Below are 21,106 nucleotides of genomic sequence, written 5' to 3'. Positions count from 1 at the left end.
ACTCTGTCTCTATTAATCCCACCTTTCTACCTTGAGACCCCATAACTTGGGCTGTTGAAACTTGGGCTATATTTTGTCCTACCACCAATAATTTCCTGAGGAAGTAGCTTATAATTCTTCTGTTTCTTCCTATAGTAGGAGGGAATACCCATATAGGCGGTACCTTGAAGCCAGTATCTCATAGACCCTGTCATCAACTCACTTCTACTCTCTACCCTCCCTCCTTACCTGACTGATACATTTTTGAAAAAATTATAATTTTGCTGCTGCCCTTCCTCCCCTTGTTAGTTGGGAAGATTCATGGAAGAGAGGAATCCCGTCTTCTATAATAGATGCAGTAATATCCCATTGGGAAGAAATGGCAAAGGAAAAAGTTTTTTCTTCTTTGAAAAGACTAGAACTTTTATAGCTCAGCATATTTGGACGAGTCTGACAATAATTCAACTACATTATAGTTTAACTAGATTTCTGAGTGCATCTGCTAACCTAACCACCACATATACTTATTTACAACTTGAAAATTGCCTTTAAAACCACAAAAGCACAAAGCACTGTAGTGCTTGTAACACTCTTCCATATTATTGTAGGTAACTAAATGACCATGGAATCTGGAGCAGAGAACCAGCAGAGTGGAGATGCAGCCGTAACAGAAGCTGAAAGCCAGCAAATGACAGTTCAAGCCCAGCCACAGATTGCCACATTAGCCCAGGTATAAAATACATGGAGAGATTCCAGGTTGTCTCTTCTAAGAGGAATATGTTTTAAACAAGAGAACTTATTAGTTTTTATTACAGAGATATACATAAAATGAGCAGAAACATTCTTAGAATATCAAAATTCCTATTTATTTAGTATTAGCCTAATTTTAGAAATGATAGTATTGATTCAGTAACATAACAGAAAAATGTATTGTTAAACACTAACACACTATTTGTAGTGACATGATTCAGAAATAATTACATTTAAACTGATGGGTAGATTGTCTCTTAAACAAAGGAAGAAAAGCTAATATGATAACTGCTTTTTTTCATATAATATAGATTTATTTGGGAGCATGGGAATGCAGATAATCTGAAAGGCTAAATTTACATGTGCTTAAACTAAAAAGTAGGATAAGCAAATAAATTGACACACAAGTAAATTTCAAGGATGATAGTAGTTTTTGTCCCTGTATATTTTAAATACAATTCACGATTCTTTCATTTTGTCTTTGTCTTGGCATTCTAAGGTTATATTCTCTCATCCTTATTTTTTGTTCTTGTGTATTTTTTCTCAAATGTTTTATTAACAATTGTTGGCATATATATGAGTGAGAAAGGTGGTTAATATAAAAACCAAATAGCAAACAATAACCTGCTAGGTAAGAAAATGTGATATTGCCTCTTTCAGATGAAAGCTCCCAAAAGAAAATAATCCTAGCCAAGGCTGTGGTATGTCGAGCTTCAGCTTCCCAAAGAGTTTAAAAGCTCTCCTAGAGGAGTCATGAGCAAGAACGGGTCTTGGGATATAGAGGGCTAACCACAGGTGGTTACCACACTGAGCTAAAATATGGGCCAAATACTAGACCTCCAGCAGGAATGTAGTCAGAAGCGGTGGGCTGCTTTGTGTTTTCTCCTAAGATCACCTGGACCCACCTCCAGCCCTCAGGTGTAAGGCAAAGCAGAATACATTTAGGGAAGAAGTAAAAGTACTCAAGATGAAGCAGGTGCGGGAAAGAAGGTAAGAGCATCAGGACTTCATTAGCACATGGTCAAGGCAAATGTGCACAGATAAGAATCTGGGCTCATCCAAACATTCAGCCCTCTGGTAAAAAGAAGATACACTACCAGCAGGGATCTTGGTGGTGACAACCCTCAACATATCTATCTCTTGGGACATCATTTTCTGGTCTGGTTGTCCTCCACGTCCACTATATAATGTTGTCCTGGAAATTCCTTTCTTCCTACTGTCTTTCTCTTGGGGAGTTTTTGTTTCCAGTGGTCCCTTGAGCAAGTTTGACTCGGTAAAGAATTCTTGGTAAAGAAATCATTTTTTCAAATTTTGAAGGCATTAATCCACAGTCAACTTCTAGTGTTGCTGTTTGAAAAGACTAAATCCATTTCTTACTTTGTATCTCTGTTATCTTGTAAAAATCTCTCTGTTCACAGTGCCTCACTTTCATTATCAAGGCCTTGGTTTGTATCAGTTTTCATCCATTGTGCAGTTGTATTCAGTGGGCTTTTTTTTTTTAGTGGAATCTGGGGTCTTCAATTCTGGGCAATTTCTTTATTTGGTTGATGATTTTTTTTCTTCTTTCTCCTTTCTCTTTTCTCTCTAGGATTCTTGTGATCCAGATATTATACCTATAGGACTATTTCTCTGATTTTCTCATCTTTTCTCTCCTGTTTTCTGTCTCTTTGTCTTTCTGGGAGATTTTCTCAACTTCACATTTCAACCCGTCTGTCAGATTTTTTTTTATTTCTGCTGTCATGTTTCCAAGAGTTCCCTTTGTTTCTGAATAGTCCTTTTGTGTTTTAATAGCATCCTCTTTATGTTTCACAAAGGCAGTATTTTCTCTTACCTCTGATAATATTAAGTTTTAAGTTTTCTCCACATAGATTTTCATCTAAGATTTTCTTCTATGTACCTTTTCTCCCTTCTATCTGTTTTGGTCACCATCTTTCCTATCAGAAGATTTCCTTGAATATTTGATAACTCGAGGTTTTCTGCCTACATTTAAAAGTAGGGAACCAAAAACCTGTATTGGAAGTTATGTGGATCTGTTTGGGGCCTAACATCTATGAGTTGTGAGCTTCACGGTAGGATGATTGTGGCATCCCACTGTCATTATCTCTTAAGTCTTTCTTCTCCCTTTAGTGTTGGTCAGGTTCGCAGAGAAAAGCTTTACTAATCTTCTGCTTATAGGTGAAGACCTTTGAGCCAGATGAGGGAAGAGGACTGGGGATTAGTACCCCACCTCAGCAGTGCCTGGTGTTAGGCAGTCAAGAAACCTTCTATCCAGAAAATAAACCTCCATTTTTCTGTCAGCATAGGGTATAGATTAGTTATTCTTCCACAGAGAGTTGAAGAGGGGATCCAATTGCTTTTCAAAGACCTTCAATCAGCCTTCCTTATTTTCAGCCTCTCCTTTCACTCTACCTTCTGGGGTGCCTTAGATCCTGAGCCTCTTAAGGACTTTGTGGCAGAAATCAGTCTGTCCCTGCCTCTGCCTCATGAGTTGGCCTTCTGCGGTTTTCCAAGTTCATTACCATTCATCCATTTCCAGCCTCCAAAACTCTTACTGTTATCTCCTTTCCCATTCTTCTCTGCTGGTGTGATTATGCCTGTAAAAACAAAATCAGTTTCATGAAGCTTAATTGGAAATTCAAGAAGGAACAAAATTACATGCACATGTTCAATTTGCATATAATCACTGATAAGTGGAATGACATGATATTTGAGTTTTAGGAAAGCTAGTGTCTGTTCCCATTTATATTTTTTGTTGTTGTTCTTTTTAATACCTAATTACAGAGTTTTTTTCACTTGCTCATCCAAGTTCTTAACACACATATTATACATTTTTGACATTATTTCTCGCAATTCTGATACCAGTTATTTTTTGGTTGTCAGTCTTTAATACTAGAAATATATAATAAAATTGTCAAGTCCAAGACCATTGTGATTTGATCAATGAACAGTAAAAAAACAAATTCAGCCTAACTAGTAAAGGAAGAAAATCAATCTAAAACAGTAACGAAATGCCTTATTTTACTTTTAGAATTTACAGAGATTTTTTTTTTAAGTGGAAAAAAAACAATGTTGGTTTTGAGTATGGGAATGTTAATTTTTATGGATGGTTTTAAGTAAAGAGTTGGGTAAAAGGATGATCGTTGCAATTTTGTTGTAAAATAACTTTCTTGTAATAGGCAGATTTGAAAACCTAAATATCCAATAATAATTTTTTGTATATTCAGTAATTTAATATTTAATAATATTAAGTTAATGATTTAATTATTGTTTAATTAATTATTACTGATAATTTAATTCCAATAATTTGTTGGGATTTATTAAACAGATTATGTAATTTTTACCATTATACCATTCTTTACCATTAAAGAATACTATTAATGGTATGAAGAGATATTTAGAATGGATTTGAAAGATAAAGTAGATTCTATGATAGTGTTATAAAAATTGAGTGTATATATATGCATCTTTAAAAACACCTATATCTACAGCAAAAATATTAAGTGATTAGCTCTGAGTGGTGGGAATATAAGCAATTTTTTCTTTTTTTGTGTATCTGTATTTTATAAACTTAAAATAAGAGTAGCCATTATGTAGAATAATTAGGGTAGGAAAGGGTTTATTTGTTGAGTGAGCTTGTTATATTTACCCTAGAGAATACTCAGAGAAGAGGACGTACTAATTGCTTCAAATATTAGAAGAGCTTTCCATTGAGATGGGATACTCTGAATAAATTATGGTTTTGGTTCTCAAACTTTGGCGTAGGCGAAAGTGTCCTTGGGTTCATCAGAGATTCTGACTTTATAAACAGGCACCCTATGTAACTCTAATGGAGGTCATCCATGGACCACATTTTGAGAACCAGGTAAAACTAAGTAAGATATATAGTGGCCAGAAAAACGATTGATAAGGAAGGCCTTCCTAACTGTCCAAAGGAGAAGCTCATGGTTTTAGCCTCTACCTTCAGTAGGTATCTTTCCCCCAAGCTTCATAGTCAAATATTTAACTGCCTGCTAAACATCTCTACAAATTCAGATATCATATCAATTCCATCATCTTCCACCACTGCCCCAACCACCCATAAGCTTCTTCTTTTGTTCTCTCTCTTTACGTCATAGTCTACTAATTCTCACCCAAACATGAAATATGTGGGTTGTCTTTGATTTCTGTCTCACCTCCTTCAATCAGTCATTCATAAAGCCCTTTCTGGTTTGCCTCCTGAATTTTCATTAAATCACTTCTCTCATTCCCATCCCTACCACAACTCATGCCTAATTTCTGGCCTTTATCCTCTCACCTTTACTACTATATATAGACTTTCTCAGTTGGTCTCACCTCCACTTTTCTCTTCCTCTGAGATAAGTATCTTTCACACTGCCACTAAAGTAAAGTGATCTATCTGAAATGCAAGCCTCACCATGATATTCAGGAGTTCAAAAGCCCTTCAGTGCTTTTCCCAATCTCACGGTAAAATGCAAGTTCTTTAACGTAACATATGTAAGACTTTTCATGACTAGCCCGTCTGGCCTCTGCCTACTTCTGTTATTCCATCTCTCCACACTTCCTACATCATATAGTAACACACTTATGTGCTCCAGTAGTACTGACTGCTGGTCATCCCTCTCTGCCATTTACAGACACTGCTGTTTCTCTTTGCTTTTGCCATTGCTACCCTCTGCCTGGAATTCTTTGCCTCCCCCCTGCAAATCATAATAACGTGCCTTACTTGTATTCTTTATTTCAAATTCACATGCTTCCCTGGTAGCCTCCCCTCCTCCTGGGTGGGGCGGGGTAGCTTTCCTCAGTGTGTCCATTCTTCTCTTTGCAAACCTCATTACTTCACTGAATTATATTTATTTGTGTTCTTTTCCCCATTCCTTCATACACATGCCTCAATAATTTCTTTAAGGGCAGGGACCTATGTCTTTCTCATTTCTGTAGTTTCAGTTCTAACATTGTTTCTGGCACACATATCCCCAATAACTGTTTACCAAATGAACAAATAAAATTGCTACCCCCAAACGCATTCAAGCACAGGAACAGTAAATACCATCTGATAGACATGTATGACTTAAGAACGCTTTTAACCTGGGTATTGAGGCATTAAATTTGCCTTCTTTGTGCCTCAGGAGAAAACTGGTTTCTCATATTCTTTCAATTCTGCTCCCTTATTTCTTCAAGAGGAAAATAAATCCTTGAAATGTCAGTTGTTATCAGTTCAGTGGGTGGGGTGGGGATAGAAATTTTCAGTTTATAATATCTATTAAGACTTTCTCATTAATGAAAGGCATACTTGTAATTAGTTTACAAGAGAAAAATATGCTGTATACTGTAAGATATGTATTTGTTCTAGATTTAGTAGCTAAGTTTTGCCCAAGTTTGGGAACAGTTATGTTTTAGAACATGGGTTATTTAACACATGATATTCTGAAGACTTACGATTCTTCAAAGCTAGCATATCTCTTGACCTTGGGTAAGTGACTTAATCTCTTTGAGCACTTCATATTTCTGTCTCTAAGATGGAGATAACCCTTATTCTAACCAGTCTGATTTCTTCGAAGGGCAAAGTGAGAAACTGAATATGAAAGCAGGTGGGAAAATGTAAGGCACTATACAAATAAAGTGGTATTTAGTGTTCCGAGGAAGTCTGTGTTATATATTTTGATATTACATTAAAATAGTTTTTTGGTTTTTTTCATTTGGGAGGAGTTTAAAAGTAGGGGGCATGGGAAGCATTTGTAGTCTTTCTTCAAAAAGAATATTAAGTTTAATGGTTAGTTTCTTTCACACCAATGGAATACTTAACCTAGCAGGAGGGTCATCCTTTTGCTGCTAAAAAGTTGTTTCTTACTAAACATGAGTACTCCCCAGGAGGTATCTGTGATGGTAATTTTTTTCCATGTTCAACACCATAGGTGTCCATGCCAGCAGCTCATGCAACATCATCTGCTCCCACCGTAACTTTAGTGCAGCTGCCCAATGGGCAGACAGTTCAAGTGCATGGAGTTATTCAGGCGGCCCAGCCATCAGTTATTCAGTCTCCACAAGTCCAGACAGTTCAGGTATGTGTATAAAAAGTTCTGCGTCTGCTTTCATAACTGTTGTTTATAGCCATATCTCTCTCCTTTCATTATGAAAATAGGAACATATCTAGTTCAGAGTTTATTTTACTTTATAGTAATTATGGAATGTGCTGCATCTGTATAGTCACCTTAAGTATAGGAACATATATACACAAGAACAGACATATAAGAAAAAACTTTTTCTTAAACTAAAAAAGAAAAAGAATTGAATGGGAAAAATCATAAAGTATATGGGATAAAGTGGAAATGTTGGGAGAGACTATAAGGCTGATGTACCTCAGGGAAAATTAAGATACAAAAATAATAACTTTGTAATTATTTTCTAAACATGCAATTGGAAAAAATAACCCTTGTCAAAAATTAATAACCTTACCTAAGATATTATTTGAATGTAGAGAAAACCAGCAATGTTTAGGATTCTAAGTTAGAGTATATAACTTTGAGATGATATATTCAGAAAGTGCACTTTAAGAATCAGGGATTTTTTCCATGCATGTTATCTTATTCTTTGGAAAGATTGTTCCTTTGGTTTGGATCCAAAGGGAATAAAGGCGTGTAAACCTCTACTTAACTGTAGGGAACCTAGGGCTGTGTACATCTTCTCGATGAGCTTATTGGGGAAAAAAAAAGACTTGAACGTTCATTCAAGTAGGCCATAACCCCAGCCTCCCATTTCATATTTTTTGCTTCACAGTCTTCCTGTAAGGACTTAAAAAGACTTTTCTCCGGAACTCAGGTGAGTCCTAGGTCCTAGATTTGGAGAGAACTATTTTTAGAAAGGAAGGTGAGAAATTATTCTTTATATCTTTGTCCCTCTCTATAAACATAGAACTCAAGGTTTGAATAAAAATCTTAAAGAGACCTTCTAGGTCTAGGCCAGACTTGTTACCTACCCAGCCCTTAGTCTGTTGCTTAATTTCCCTATATAATATCCTTCTCTCCTCCTCCAAATGGCAGTCCAACTTTACTTGAACACTTTCAGAGAAAGGAAGCTCTATCTCCAGAGGTAACCGATTTATAATTGGGGGTAATTGCTAAAGTATTCTTCCCTGTGGTGAACCAGAATATCTTTCTAAAACTTTTACCTAGTGGTCCCAATTCTATTCTCAGAAACTAGTTAAGCAAATTTAACTCCTTTTTCTATTGGGCTGCTTCCTTTTCCCCATCTCCCACATCCTTCCCATTTAAAAAAAATGTCCAGACTAAATAAATGCCTGTTTTTCTTCAGCCATTTATATATGACATAGCTTTGATTCCTCTTCACCATCTTTGTTGTCTTCTTGTGGGTGAGAGCTGTTGTGTTTTCCTTGAGTTTAGTAGCCAGATTGATTGATACTTGGAGAGGGGAGAAGTCCCTCCTTTGTCCTAGAAGCATTCTATTAGTGTCATCAAAGGATATACCAGATTTTGTCAGCCATATCATACTCTTGAGTCATTGAGCCACTGTTAACCCACCTCTGCTTCATTCTGGCCCTGTGCCTTTGGTTTGCTTGGACATTTAAGGCAGGGCAGTGTGGGGGGGTGGAGAAAGAAAGAAAGAATATTTTGATGTAAAATCATCAAGTTCTATGCATTTCCATACTGAAAGATATTGGGAATGGAATTTGTTGTTACTGAGTAGGAGACAATATAGTCCAGGTAAAGACTGAAGAATTTGATTTTTCTATGGAACCACACTGACTGAACAATAAGTCTCCTATCCTGTCCCTCAGCTTTTATTTCATTGAATGCTGCCTAACTGTTGTTCATACTGTGTATGTCATTACTAATTCCCTGCTCTTATCTTCCTCTTGATAATAGTGGAATAGAACCTGACCTGCTAGTCAGGAGACCTAGATTCCAGACCTCACATTAACCTTTACTTTTTCTTTTTCACTTACAGTGGGTGGTCTTTCTATAAAGAACACACAAAAATTATCACAAAATTTGCTAAGATTACAAACATTGGTTTTAATATATGATGCTTAATTGTTGATTATATTCTTAACTTTAATCTTTACTTTGTGGTAAGAATAATAATAATAATTTGGACCTGGGGTTATATGACCATTAACTTTATAGAAATGTGTATTCATCTTTTCAAAAATACATTTTTCCATCAAAGTGAGCTGTGCTTATAATTAAAAGCCTGAATTCTACAAACAGAAACATAAACAGTATTTTTTTCTTTAAAGGCCCTAAACTATGGAGAAGCTATTAAACTTCAGTGGTCATGTCAGCTGGTTAACAGTGATTAGCATTAATAAGTAGGAAGTGGTTTATATCAGAAGAGGTGATCAAACAAGGAGAGAAGTGATTCCTCAAACTTCTCGATGGGAGAATATTAGTATTCTAGAACAGCATTTCCAAAATATACAAGGTACATTTCTCTTGATGTGAGAATAAGACTTCTGTGTATCTTTTTTCATCTCAGAGTATTAGAAACTAAACTGTACTAATATTTCATGTATGGCTTGACATTGGTGCCCTAACGTTATCCTTATGTATATGTATACATCAAATCTCAAAGATTATGTAAGAATTCCCACAAAAATAATGGGAGTCACACAGATGCATAGAAGTTAACAGTGGCATCCTCACTTTTCATTTGTTAGTTTTGGATGCATTTTTAATACATTCATTTCTTCAGTAAATTTTTATTGATCACATGCTATGTGCCAGTCACTGTTCTAGGTGCTATGAAAGACAGCAGTGAACAAATAATACTTCTCTGTTCTCATGAAGATCACATTTGAGTGAAGAGAGACAAAGAAAAAATAAAATGTGTCAGGTGAGGATTAAGTGCTGGGAAAATGATTAAAGCAGGAGAAAGGGATAGAGAATGATGTAGAGGGAAGGGTGTTTTATTTTATGTAGGGTGGTCAGGGAACACGATGAGCAGTGAAACTAGAAACTAGAGAAGGAGGCTAAGCCATACAAATAATAAAAGCAAGTCCAAAGGCTCAGAAGTGAGAGTATGCTTTATGTACCAAAGAATAGCAAGAAGAAGTGGCCTGAATAGAGTGAGCAAGAGGGATAGCGGTTGGAGATGAACTTTCTGATACAGTCTTTACAGTACTTCATGCTGTGATGGGAACAACAATAAAAATCTTTTGTGCAAGATAGAGATTCAGTGGTTATCACATAGCAAAGTACTTGAGTTGCTTAACATAAGGATGAGTTACTTGTTTGCTTTTTACATAAGACAAGTATTCCAAAGTTTCCGATCTTTTTAACAATGGCAAGCAAGGGATGACTTGCAAGGGGTATGTTACCTAACAGATATTTTTGAAAAAAACAAATTCCTTTCAACTATCCTTTCTGAGAGAAAGTGGCATTTTAACAATGCATGAGAGAATAACTGCATTTTGAAACTTGTGATGTGGACAGAGCATTTTGAATATAGAAGTTTGGAAATGTTCCCATACTTTTTTTTTTTTTTAACCTGCAAACAGTGTAAATTTGTCACCTAAAAACTCAAATCTGTATACTTTCAAAACTCTGGAAATAGAGTTTCTAAACTATTCAGAAGTCTTCTAGAGTTCAGTAGGTGTTGAAGTTATTTGTTAAAATATAAAACCTTTTATTAGCATATAATAACTGACCAAGAGCCAGGGAGATGAAAATATACTAGTAAATCTCATCAAAAGTTTGTGTAATTGATAGATGAAAATGGAAAATGATTGTTTTAAACAATAGCAGATGTTAAATCACATTTCAGAAAGTCCAAGCTTAGAATCAGATTTTTGAGTCACTGTTATAAAATATTAAATGATTTTTAATTAATCATATTAAAGCACATCATTCTCACTGTTATGAAATATTAAATGAGTTATCTTTAAGAAATTTACAGATGTATTTTAATATTTATACTTATCCTAACTCTTTAAAAATTAATTTGTTTTATGATATAGGTAACACTTAAAACTTGCAAATAAATATATATGCTTATATAAAATTTTCTTATTTATAAGGGAGATCTGCAGATCAAAAGAGTTTGGAGATTATTGCTCTAGATTTTTATTAAACTGCTTCATCCAGTAAGTAAAAAACTGTACCTAAACCTGAGTCTGAACTCTACCCAAGAAAAGTGCTTAAGTTTCCAGGGGACCATGTATAGTTTGAGAAAACATCTAATACAACCATTTTTTAAATTTTGTTCTAGTCACTGTATATTTTATTTTGAAATTTCAAATAGCATCAAAATAGGACTTTCCCCCCCCCCCCCCATAAAGAGGAGATAACGGGTTTTTAACAAACTAAGAGAAAGTAGAGAAATACAGATCTAAAACTTTACATGTACAGGTGGTGGTTTGGCTTTTTGAAAATTTCTTAACATATAAGTGGCCATGGTTAAAGACCTATTTAAGGAGCTCAGGAAGGGGTTAATAAGAGGCGACAGAAGGTGAGGACCAGAGGAAGGGGCTCTATCATTGAAATGTGATGGTAGACTGTGATACTTACAATTGGGATATAATTTTTCATGTGGTTATTTTTAATAACCTATTAAATATATATTAAACTATTTATTATCAAAGGATTTTTGACATGATTTTTAATGGTCTTAGAAATGTGGGTTCAGTGGTTTGGGGTTTTTTTTGTTTTTTCATTTGTTTTTGGTTTTGGGGGGGTGGGGTTGGGGTGTTTTTGCTTTTTGGTAGATAGTCCATAGGAGTTGACTTCCTAATTCGAAGTTCTCTCTGGATAGTATTCGCCCAAAGAGGAAATGTTACATTCATTATGTAGTATTGAATAGTTCTGAATTCCCTTTACATTTAAAAAGTTGCAGTACATATCACTTATATGTGGAATCTTAAAAATACAAGAAACTAGTGAATATAACAAAAAAGAAAAAGACTCACAGATATAGAGAACAAACTGGTGGTTACCTGCGGGGAGGGGCAATATAGAAGTAGGGGACTAAGAGGTACAAACTATTACATATAAAATAAGCTACAAGAATATATTGTACAACACAGGGAATATAGCCAACATTTTATAATAACTAAGTGGAATATAGCCTTTAAAAATTGCGACTCACTGTACTGTGCACCTGTAACTTATATAATATTGTACAACAATCATACTTCAATTTTTTTTTAAGTTGCAGTCACGACAGAGTGATAAGTTAATTCCTTTTGTATGAATTGACAAATTCTTTCAGATCAGAGGAATGGGGGGCTTTTTGTTCTACTGGGAGCAATAGATCCATTGAGTTTGGGGGAAAAATTAAGGGCCATATATTGAATAAGCAATGATAATTTATTTCATTTCAAAATTGTCCTATGGGTGGTTTATGTAGCATGTTTTAAAATTGTTGTTTTAATGACTTTCAACTTGGGAGAGTATGCCTAAGTCATTATGTATCCTTAAAAGAAGGTTGTAAGAATGAGGGTTAAGCAAAAAAAGGCAGAAAGAACAATAGAGAAACTAAGGTTCTGAGAAGCATTAACGAGGGTAAACACTTGTCAGGATACTATCCACTTTGAGTTCAGTCTTCCTGTTATTCCTCGAAATTCTGACTCTCTGCTAAGGCTGTTTCACAACTCATCACTCTACATCTATGAGAAAGTCTGTGCAGAGACTATGCTGAGTGGGCTAGTTAACAGCAGCTACAGATTAGTAGGAAATTGTTCTGGGTGCTCCTTTGGCAGTAACTATAGCATTATTACTCTATAGAGAATCACAGACTAAATTCAGCCTTGTCCATCTTTTTATCTGTCATTTCTGGATTCATTCAGTGTTACCTGTTAATTTTTAGGTCTATAAGACTATACCGCTTATACTTTAAAGTGTTAGGAGGGGCACATACATTACTTTATTATAGATATATTTTGTAAAGCATTACTAGATTTAGCAAATTTCATTTTAAAGTGAGTGTCTATCACAAAGCTCTGTGAAAATGAGTACCTGCTGTCCAGAACCCTTAGGCTCAGACTACATACTTGATTTCTCAAGTTCCTCTAAATGTGTTCATTCTTATTGCCATTGCCATAAATTTTGTTGGGGGAGCTAACCTACACAGACCCTTTTGCCTTGGCTAAATCTGATTCTCACTCTGACAGCATCATGCTCACCTAGTTTAGGAAAGAGTAGGAGGCTCCTGCTAATTAGACTAGAGAAACTTGGCAGGATAAATTTGACAGACAAGCTTGCCTAGATTAGTGAACTTCTAATCTAAAAATGGTCTAAAGACGCTCCTGGGTTGCTGCTTCTGACAAAACTGGTTTGAGATTGGAACCAACAGGATTTTGATGCTGGTAAGGATGTCTAAAATTGATATGTCAAGTGTGACAGTGGCTCCACTACTTCGTAGCTTTGTGACTTGGGTGAGTTACTTAAACTCTTTGTGCCTCAGTTCTTCCATCTGTAAAGTGGACATAATAATTGTATTTATCTAGCACCTAAAGTTACTGTAAGTATTAGTGAGTACTAAGTAATGTAATATATGTATATGCTTTAGCATAGCACCTGGCACATAGTAAGTTCTCAATAAATGCTAGTTGCTGTTATTATCCCATGTAAAATCTGTATTCAACTTATCTTTATTACTTCTCAATCCAAGGATACTTTCCAGAAATGCACAGTTCTTTACCTTGAAGTTTTGCTTAATAAAAATTGTAGAATGTCAACTTTGAAACATGTCTATATGCAGCAGAGGGCTTCTTCCAAAATTGCTAGAAACAACCATCTGGAACACAGTTGAAGGATCACCGATTTTACTTGTACAATTGTAAATATATTCAAAACTATTTACCCAGTAGTTAAAGGAAAATATTTGTATAGTCACTAGACTTAATGGCCAAATATTTAGTCGTTTATTCTTTCTTTCACGTCAGAAACTTTATTTTACTTGGTAGTTTTGTTCTAACAACTGTAAGAAAACAACTGACAAGTAATATTGATACATTCAGGGTTGATTACAAGAAGTCCTGAAAGAGATTAGGCTGGTTTTGACAAAATTTTGTCAAAAGTTTGGTTTTGACAAAAAAATTTTAGGTCCTCTGACTTCTGTAGGATGAGTAAAGGGGAGAGGAAAGGGATGGTATGGTTGTCTCCCATAAAAACTGATTTTTTTTCTACTGAAGCATGTATAAGGTTTATATATATCCTTTTGTATTTCACTTTTTCTTAAAATTCATAAAAGTTTTGTGGGAACTAAATTTGATTATCAAGATAAAGTTCTTCTTTATTTTCAGATTTCAACTATTGCAGAAAGTGAAGATTCACAGGAGTCAGTGGATAGTGTAACCGATTCCCAAAAACGAAGAGAAATTCTTTCAAGGAGGCCTTCCTACAGGTATGGAATTTAATAGTTAAAAGAACTTAGAGTCAAAAGTATAAAGGTACCCTTATGTAGTTGCAGATGAAGAGATATTGGAAGGCCGATGAGCTGCTGGATTCAGGACCATACAGAGTACTTCTCTTCATCTTGAGTTGCTTCTCTCAAATAAGTTGAAGCTTACTGTACAGAATAAGAGCACTTCTTACTCTGAACAGTCCTGGATAAACACTGATTTTTTTTTTTTCTTCTGTTTTTGTAGACTTTGCTGGCTGCTGCTTTTCTGTTAAAAAGATTGGAATACATTTGATAAGGTTATAGCATTTTCTAGCTATATGTCAATTCTGAGACTACACTACCTACTTCACAACACATTTCTTATGCCGTGGTACTTAGCATGATAGCTGCTTGTTAATTTAATAGTTGTTCAGGGTGATGTTTTGCTGATGTTCCCTAATTTTAGGGGCACCTTACTGTAGTTTTGTGTTGAGCTACGAAAGTTGTGTAAATTCATGCCTTGCCTCCAAGATGGACCAAAACTGTTTCTTAATACTACATAGAAATTGGCTCCATATTAAATATCTCCAGGAAGAGCAATTCCACAAATCTTCATAAGCTTACTTCAGAGTTTAATAAACGTCAAACCTGTTCTTCCCTGCTTTAGCCTAAATTATTTCTATTTATATATATTTCTGTTTTTCAAAGGGATGTTGAAATTTTTTTTTCCACTTTCTTGGCTGCTAAGCTAGTCCTTTTCTCTATCCTCACAAATAAATTAAGGACCCTAAATGAATACCAATAAATTGACTTTGAGGTCTTAAGAAATTCTGTGTTACCAAGTATGTGTTACATTTATTTATACTCATAATTTTTTCAAAATATAGCTAGTTTTATCTTTTAACTTCGAAATATATCTCATGTTAGCATATAAGACATTTGATCCTGAAGCAAATTCAACCTGGTACTAAGAAACAAGCTCCATGGCTTCTCTATATATAAATTCTAGGCAAATCTTAGCTGTAGACCTTATATGAGTTTTATGTTGAAAAAATATCTTTTATTTGCCTTAATTGGCTTATAGTGTATATCCCAGCAAAAATCATTATATATAGCACTTCAGTTACGAATCAAATAAAAGATGCCTGAGACCACACATGTGTAGGGAAAGCATTACTTTTATGAAAGATGATGATATCTTCCCTTATAATCAAACCTCCATAGTGGAGTATACCATTATTTTGCTTTTGGTTTATGAACTCTTGAAACCTAGCCTCTATGTCTTGATTATAACAAGATCTTTAACAAAATTCTTAGGATGTTTTTGTGAAGTTGGAGAAATGGGAATTAAATAATACACACTGTTTTTATTGGAACAGCCCAGCTTTATAGAGATCAGTTTTTACCCAGAGGAAATCCTTGAAGGGTTCTCACTTGCTCTCATCTGGATCGGTATTTTTACCAGCAATTTAGCTGAAAACATAGAAGCCATGCTTATCAGATTTGCAAATGACAGAAACTAAAGGGCTAAATACCCTAATAGGTGGTAGAATAAGAACCTTGAAAGATCATAGCAGCCAAGGGAAATAGATCGAAACAAATAGGATGAAATGTTGGTGATAACTGTAAAATTTCTGAGCTTGAGTTTAAAATAAAATCGATTATTCAAGTATAGGCTTCTGGATTAAGAATTCATCTAAAAAATGTAATTATGCTCTTTTAATTATCATTGATTAGATGTGGTTGCCAAGAAAGCCAATACACTGTAAGACTATGTTGGTTTTAAAAAAAAAAAAAACCTAGTGTCTAGATTAAGGGAGGGAATTAATCCCACTGCTCAGACCACATTTGGAATACACTTTAAGAGAAAGTGAACTTTCTCTCTTAAGCGGAGAATGTCCAAGATGGTCTGGAGCAACAATTTGAAAAACTGGAAAAAAAGACTGAGAATGATTGCTGGATTCGTGCAGAAGAGAAGTAGATTTATTTGTAGGTCTAGAAAAGTAGCTTTTAAACTTTTTTAAAACCACAATAAGGAATATATCTTTACAGTTCTCTCTTTCTTCATTATATATAGGTGTGTATGTATACACATACGTATATACCTATATATAGGGATCTGAAGCAAAAGTTAATACAAAGCAATACTCATCCTTATCATGTGTGATGCTTAGCTATTTTTTATTTGTTTATGTTGGTTGCAACACGCTTAATTGTTTTCATGGCCCACATAGGGGTTATGACTTGAGTTTGAAAAACATTGCTCCTAAAGACCAATACTACTCAAAATATGGTCCACAGCCCAGACTGGTAAATCAGCATCTGGTTAGAAATGCAAATTCTCAGGCCCTTACCCCATACCTAATGAATTAGGATCTCTAGGGAGGGGACCCAGGAATCTGTCTGTGTTTTAACATGCTCTTCAAGAGCTTCTTTTGTATACTGAAGTTTGAAAAACAAGTGTTCTAGAACAGTGATACCCAAATCATGATATGTTGACCAGCTGTCAGTTCCCAAGCTGTTTAAAGTAGTTTTGTGTCTTGTTTGCAAAGAGAGAAGAGAAAACCATCCTTAGAGTAAAAATAGAACTTTACTACATAAGAACAGGCAGATGTGGAAAAGAATGAGTAAGAAATCTTACAAATGAGAAATATAATCAGGGGAATTATTTTAAAAAAAAAACAACTGTAAGAATATTTTCTACAGTACCAATAAAGGTAATTACGTACATAAATATATAAAAGCCAGTATTATTATAGTTTTACTTTGTATAACTCCTCTTTTTCTCCCATGATTTGAAAGCCAATGCATAAAACAATAATTATAAATCTGTTAATGAACACACAAGGCATGAAGATGTAATTTGTTACAGTAACTACATAAGGGGGAAATTTTTGGTAGACGGTTAAGGCTAAGTTTCAGACTGGTTTGTTAGAAATTTAAGATTTTAAAAACTACTTGGGTTAGTATTTTTTTCCCCTCTTCTGTGATTATGTTATTCATTTGAAATGTGGTAAGATTCATTTGTTTTTGTTTGTTTTCCATTTTAGAATTCTTCCCCCATCCTTGTTAATAATTAATTTTTCTTTGAATATGTAAAACATTTAACATGGTTCCAAAAGTCCTAATTGTACATACACACACACACACACACACACACACACTCTCTCAGAAGTGTCCCTCCACCCATCGTTTTTTACTTCTTTCCCACCCACCCCCAGTAGATAACTCATCAAATTGAACTCCATCTAGTTTATCCTTCCTTTGTTTCTTGAGCAGATGAACAGATACACGAATATTTTCTTATTTTCTTATTTCACCTTCATTCGTACACAAAAGGTACCATGCTATATCCATTATTTGGATGAGCCATAGTTTATTCAACCATTCTCCTATATGTGAGCATGGAGATTGTTTCTAGTCTTTTGCAGTTGCAGTCGATGCTGCCATGATTAATCCTATGCATATTTATTTTGTACTGTTGGAAGTATATTTTAAGGGTAAATTCCTGGAAGTAAGATTGCTGTGTAAACACATTTGGTTTCCCAAATTCCCTCCATAAGGGTTGTGCCAGTTTTATACTTCTAACAGCAATGTACAAGAGCATGTATTTTCTCACAGCTTCACTAACAGAATACATTGTTATACTTTTTTTAATTTTTACCAATCTGAGAGTTCAGAAGTTAAAAATCAGGTTTTTGGTCTTTTTTTTTCCCCTCAGTTTTCAAGAGTTATTTGTATGTTAGGGATATTGGACCTTTATCTGTAATATATGTGAACATTTTCTCCTAGTATTTTTGATCATCTTTGACTTTATTTTGGGTGTTCTTTGCCATAAAAAAGGGTTTTTTTCCTGTAGTCAATCTTATTAATCTCTTCTTTAGTTGCAACTGGATTTTGAATCATAGTCTTTCTTTATGTTCATTTTAATGAGAAATGCATCTCTGTTTTTTCTAGTCATCGTATGGTTTTGACATGTGCATCCCCGATCCATTTTTAGTTTATTGTTGCAAATTTTACTGTTTATTATTGTAAATTTTAAACTGTAAAATTCTAAAATTCTCTCTTAAGCACTGTCAGCTTTCTGCCAGTTTTCTGATCTTTTCCTCTTCTTTGTATTTAGCCAGTAAATGTTACTTTTATTTTAATTGATATAGTTCTCTATTTTTCTAGGAAAATTTTGAATGACTTATCTTCTGATGCACCAGGAGTGCCAAGGATTGAAGAAGAGAAGTCTGAAGAGGAGACTTCAGCACCTGCCATCACCACTGTAACGGTGCCAACTCCGATTTACCAAACTAGCAGTGGACAGTATAGTGAGTAATAGAAATTTCTGTTTTGGAAAATGCGATGAAAAACTAATGACTGCATTTTCCTTAAAGTAATCTTATAAGCGCCAGCTCTTTTCTAAATCTCGGTTGTCATTATTATATTTCCTTTACTTATATGCAAAGTTTTGTAACAGAAGTATTTTCTTTCCTTCAGGGTTTAGTTAGGATTGCTCAGGTATGTAAGACCTTTAAATGGCCCTTTGTTTTTGCAGATGCATGGAGAGTCTTACAAGTTTTTCAAACCACTGCTTGAAACTCTATATTTCAGTCCTCATATAGCATATGATGTTAATAGAAAACATGAGTTTTTCAGATAATCATTCTTTGTTTATGTTTAAGGCCAAAAATGGTCTCATTATTCATCTATTTTAATAATTCATCTTTCCTTCTAAAAGTAGCATTTTTAAATCATATTAATGTTTCACGGTGGGGTGGAGAGGCTTGGTTGCAGTCTACCAGCACATTTAATTATTATTCCTTTTAAGATAAAAGGTAGTGTAGTGAATTATAATAATGTGAGCATAAGGACTGCTGAAATTAAGAGGGCACTTTGCTTTTTGTCGCACAGAAAGCAAAGATTTCTTTTGCAAAATTATCAAAGTTTCCATTTCTCTGATGTCTCTGACACTTAGGTCTCTCTTCTTATCTTTCAGCTAAATCTGTTATAAAGAACTTTTGAGTTCTGCTTTTGTTTGATCAAAGGCATTTGTGTGAATGGTACCTTTTTCCTCTCTTTTCCCAATATCTTTTTGCCTCCCAAAGTGCCTCACACATTGATGTCTTCATTTTGATTTTTGTTCATTAAATCCAGTGCTACCCATTATATAGTTTTCCTCCCTCTCTTCCTTAATTACAAATTAAATGTACACATTGAAACTCTTGCTGCATTGGTTTTCTAATGCCCTGGGGTAGTCTGTGTCAGAAATATGTATAAAAGTTTGACTCCCAAGTTCATAGTTTTCCAGTTACAGCTCAGCCTTGGTTTGCATAACTAATTGCATTCCAACTGAATTAAAAACAAGTAGCAGACTTTTTAGCTCAACCAAAGCTGAAACTTGTAACAGTAAGTAGAAGGCAGGCATTTCTGGCTGAGCTTCTTGTCCATTCTGTAAGCTCATTAGAGTTCACTCATTCTTTTCCTTCTTAAGTTCTTTGTTGGCAGAAATAGATACTATCTATATATGTGTGTGTCTATTTTTTAGCCTTATATCCAAATAATTTGAGTTATTCAAGGTGTGTGTTCTAAGACCTTGATAAATGAACTTTTTTTTTCTCCAACTTCAGCACGCTTGAGGGATACAGCATACTGTTAGTAACAGAGATTCACTCACCACAGCAATTCTCACTTGAACTAGAAATAGAAAGCATGCTCTTTAGGAAAGAGGCATATCAAAATCTCAAATAGGGAAGTGAAGTTGAGGGAGGTGAAGCTGAGAAAAATAGATGTTTAATTTGGCAACTGACAGTTGCTAGTTTTAAAGGTTAATACTTTGAGATTTTAAAAGCTTTATACATTATCTTTATCCTTTATTCTCTCTGTATGTGCACATATGACCTTGATGGAACTGATTTAACATTATGTTCTTGATTGTCATTAAGAATCAGTATAATGACCACTTACATATACCATATTTATATGTTTCTTAACTTATAAAAGAAATATATGGTTGTAAAAAATTCAAATGGTAGAGGTTTATAGTATTAATAAAAAGTAAAACCCTTTCCATCCCTCCCCATTAGAGTTTGGTATATATCCTTCCATTCTTTTTCATTCTGTTTATACATACACATGTCATGTATTTTTATACAAGTGAGACCTACATTATTTATATACCATAGACAAATATATGCATATATAGTTATATATGTAGTTTCTTTTAATAGCTACATTGTGTTTCACTGTATAAATATAACATTTATTTAAAAATCACACACACTGATGAATATTTAGGACATTTCTACTGTTTCAAACAATGCTATCTGAACATTCTTTTATATATATAGTATCCTGTCCTGTCAGTGGGGATAGCATCTAAAGAGTGGAATTGTTGAAGCCAAGCCAGCCTGCCCAATTACCCTTCCCAGTGGCTACACCAATTTGTACTCCTTCAATAAATTGTTTGTTTGTTTTTTTTTTAACTAATACTATTATTAGTTTTGTCCATTACTTGGTTCACAGTCCCTGATAATAAAGTCTTGTTTGAGAGATTTTATTCTTAGTTAGAAAAACATGTTTTATTTCACTAACTAAAACTGTTTTCCTCTTCATTTTGGCTCCTCAAAATCTCAGCTGAGTTTGTTTAATTATACTCTTTTCCTTCTTCTAGATTTTGTGGTAGAATCATTATATACACCTAAAGATAACATCAGTTACTTGATTTCTATCTTTTTCTTCTTGTTTTAATGAATTTAGTTTTACTGAAAGCTATCTTAAGTCCTTTTGGAATATGAAGTATATAAATAAATATTAAGAGAAAAACAATGTTTGATAGGCTCAGACTTCAGTTTTTCAGAGTACTTTCCTATATACATGATCTCATTTGATTTTTATAACAATTGTACTTAGTGGCTAGAACCAGATATTTTTATTTTTACAGAAGAGATAACAGATTCAAATAACAGTTTAGTGATGGAACTTGGACTAGAACCCAGATCTCCTGATTTCTAGTTTCCTTCTTTCCTCCCACCTTGAGTTCATTGGTAGGTAG

The 21,106-nt window shown here is 34.4% G+C and overlaps 1 protein-coding gene across 4 annotated transcripts in view; it reads left to right on the top strand.

Moving 5' to 3' along the window:
- Window positions 1-21,106, top strand: part of CREB1 (cAMP responsive element binding protein 1) — a 56,055-nt gene that overhangs the window by 17,540 nt on the left and 17,409 nt on the right. For 3 of the 4 annotated variants that reach the window (XR_011074127.1, XM_068544591.1, XM_068544590.1), the window contains exons 2-6: window positions 588-709; window positions 6,642-6,788; window positions 7,504-7,545; window positions 13,988-14,088; window positions 18,241-18,383. Coding sequence is in view for 3 of the 4 variants with exons in the window: in XM_068544591.1 (XP_068400692.1) it covers window positions 596-709; window positions 6,642-6,788; window positions 7,504-7,545; window positions 13,988-14,088; window positions 18,241-18,383 (547 nt within the window). In the remaining variant the exon portion in view is untranslated. The remainder of the gene's footprint in view (window positions 1-587; window positions 710-6,641; window positions 6,789-7,503; window positions 7,546-13,987; window positions 14,089-18,240; window positions 18,384-21,106) is intronic. The other variant, XM_068544592.1, reaches the window with a different exon arrangement.

The sequence above is a fragment of the Eschrichtius robustus genome, chromosome 5 (assembly GCF_028021215.1).
Source record: "Eschrichtius robustus isolate mEscRob2 chromosome 5, mEscRob2.pri, whole genome shotgun sequence".
Lineage (NCBI taxonomy): Eukaryota > Metazoa > Chordata > Mammalia > Artiodactyla > Eschrichtiidae > Eschrichtius > Eschrichtius robustus.
The sequence above is the reverse complement of the archived record's forward strand: the minus strand, read 5'-3'. Positions and strand labels throughout refer to the sequence as shown.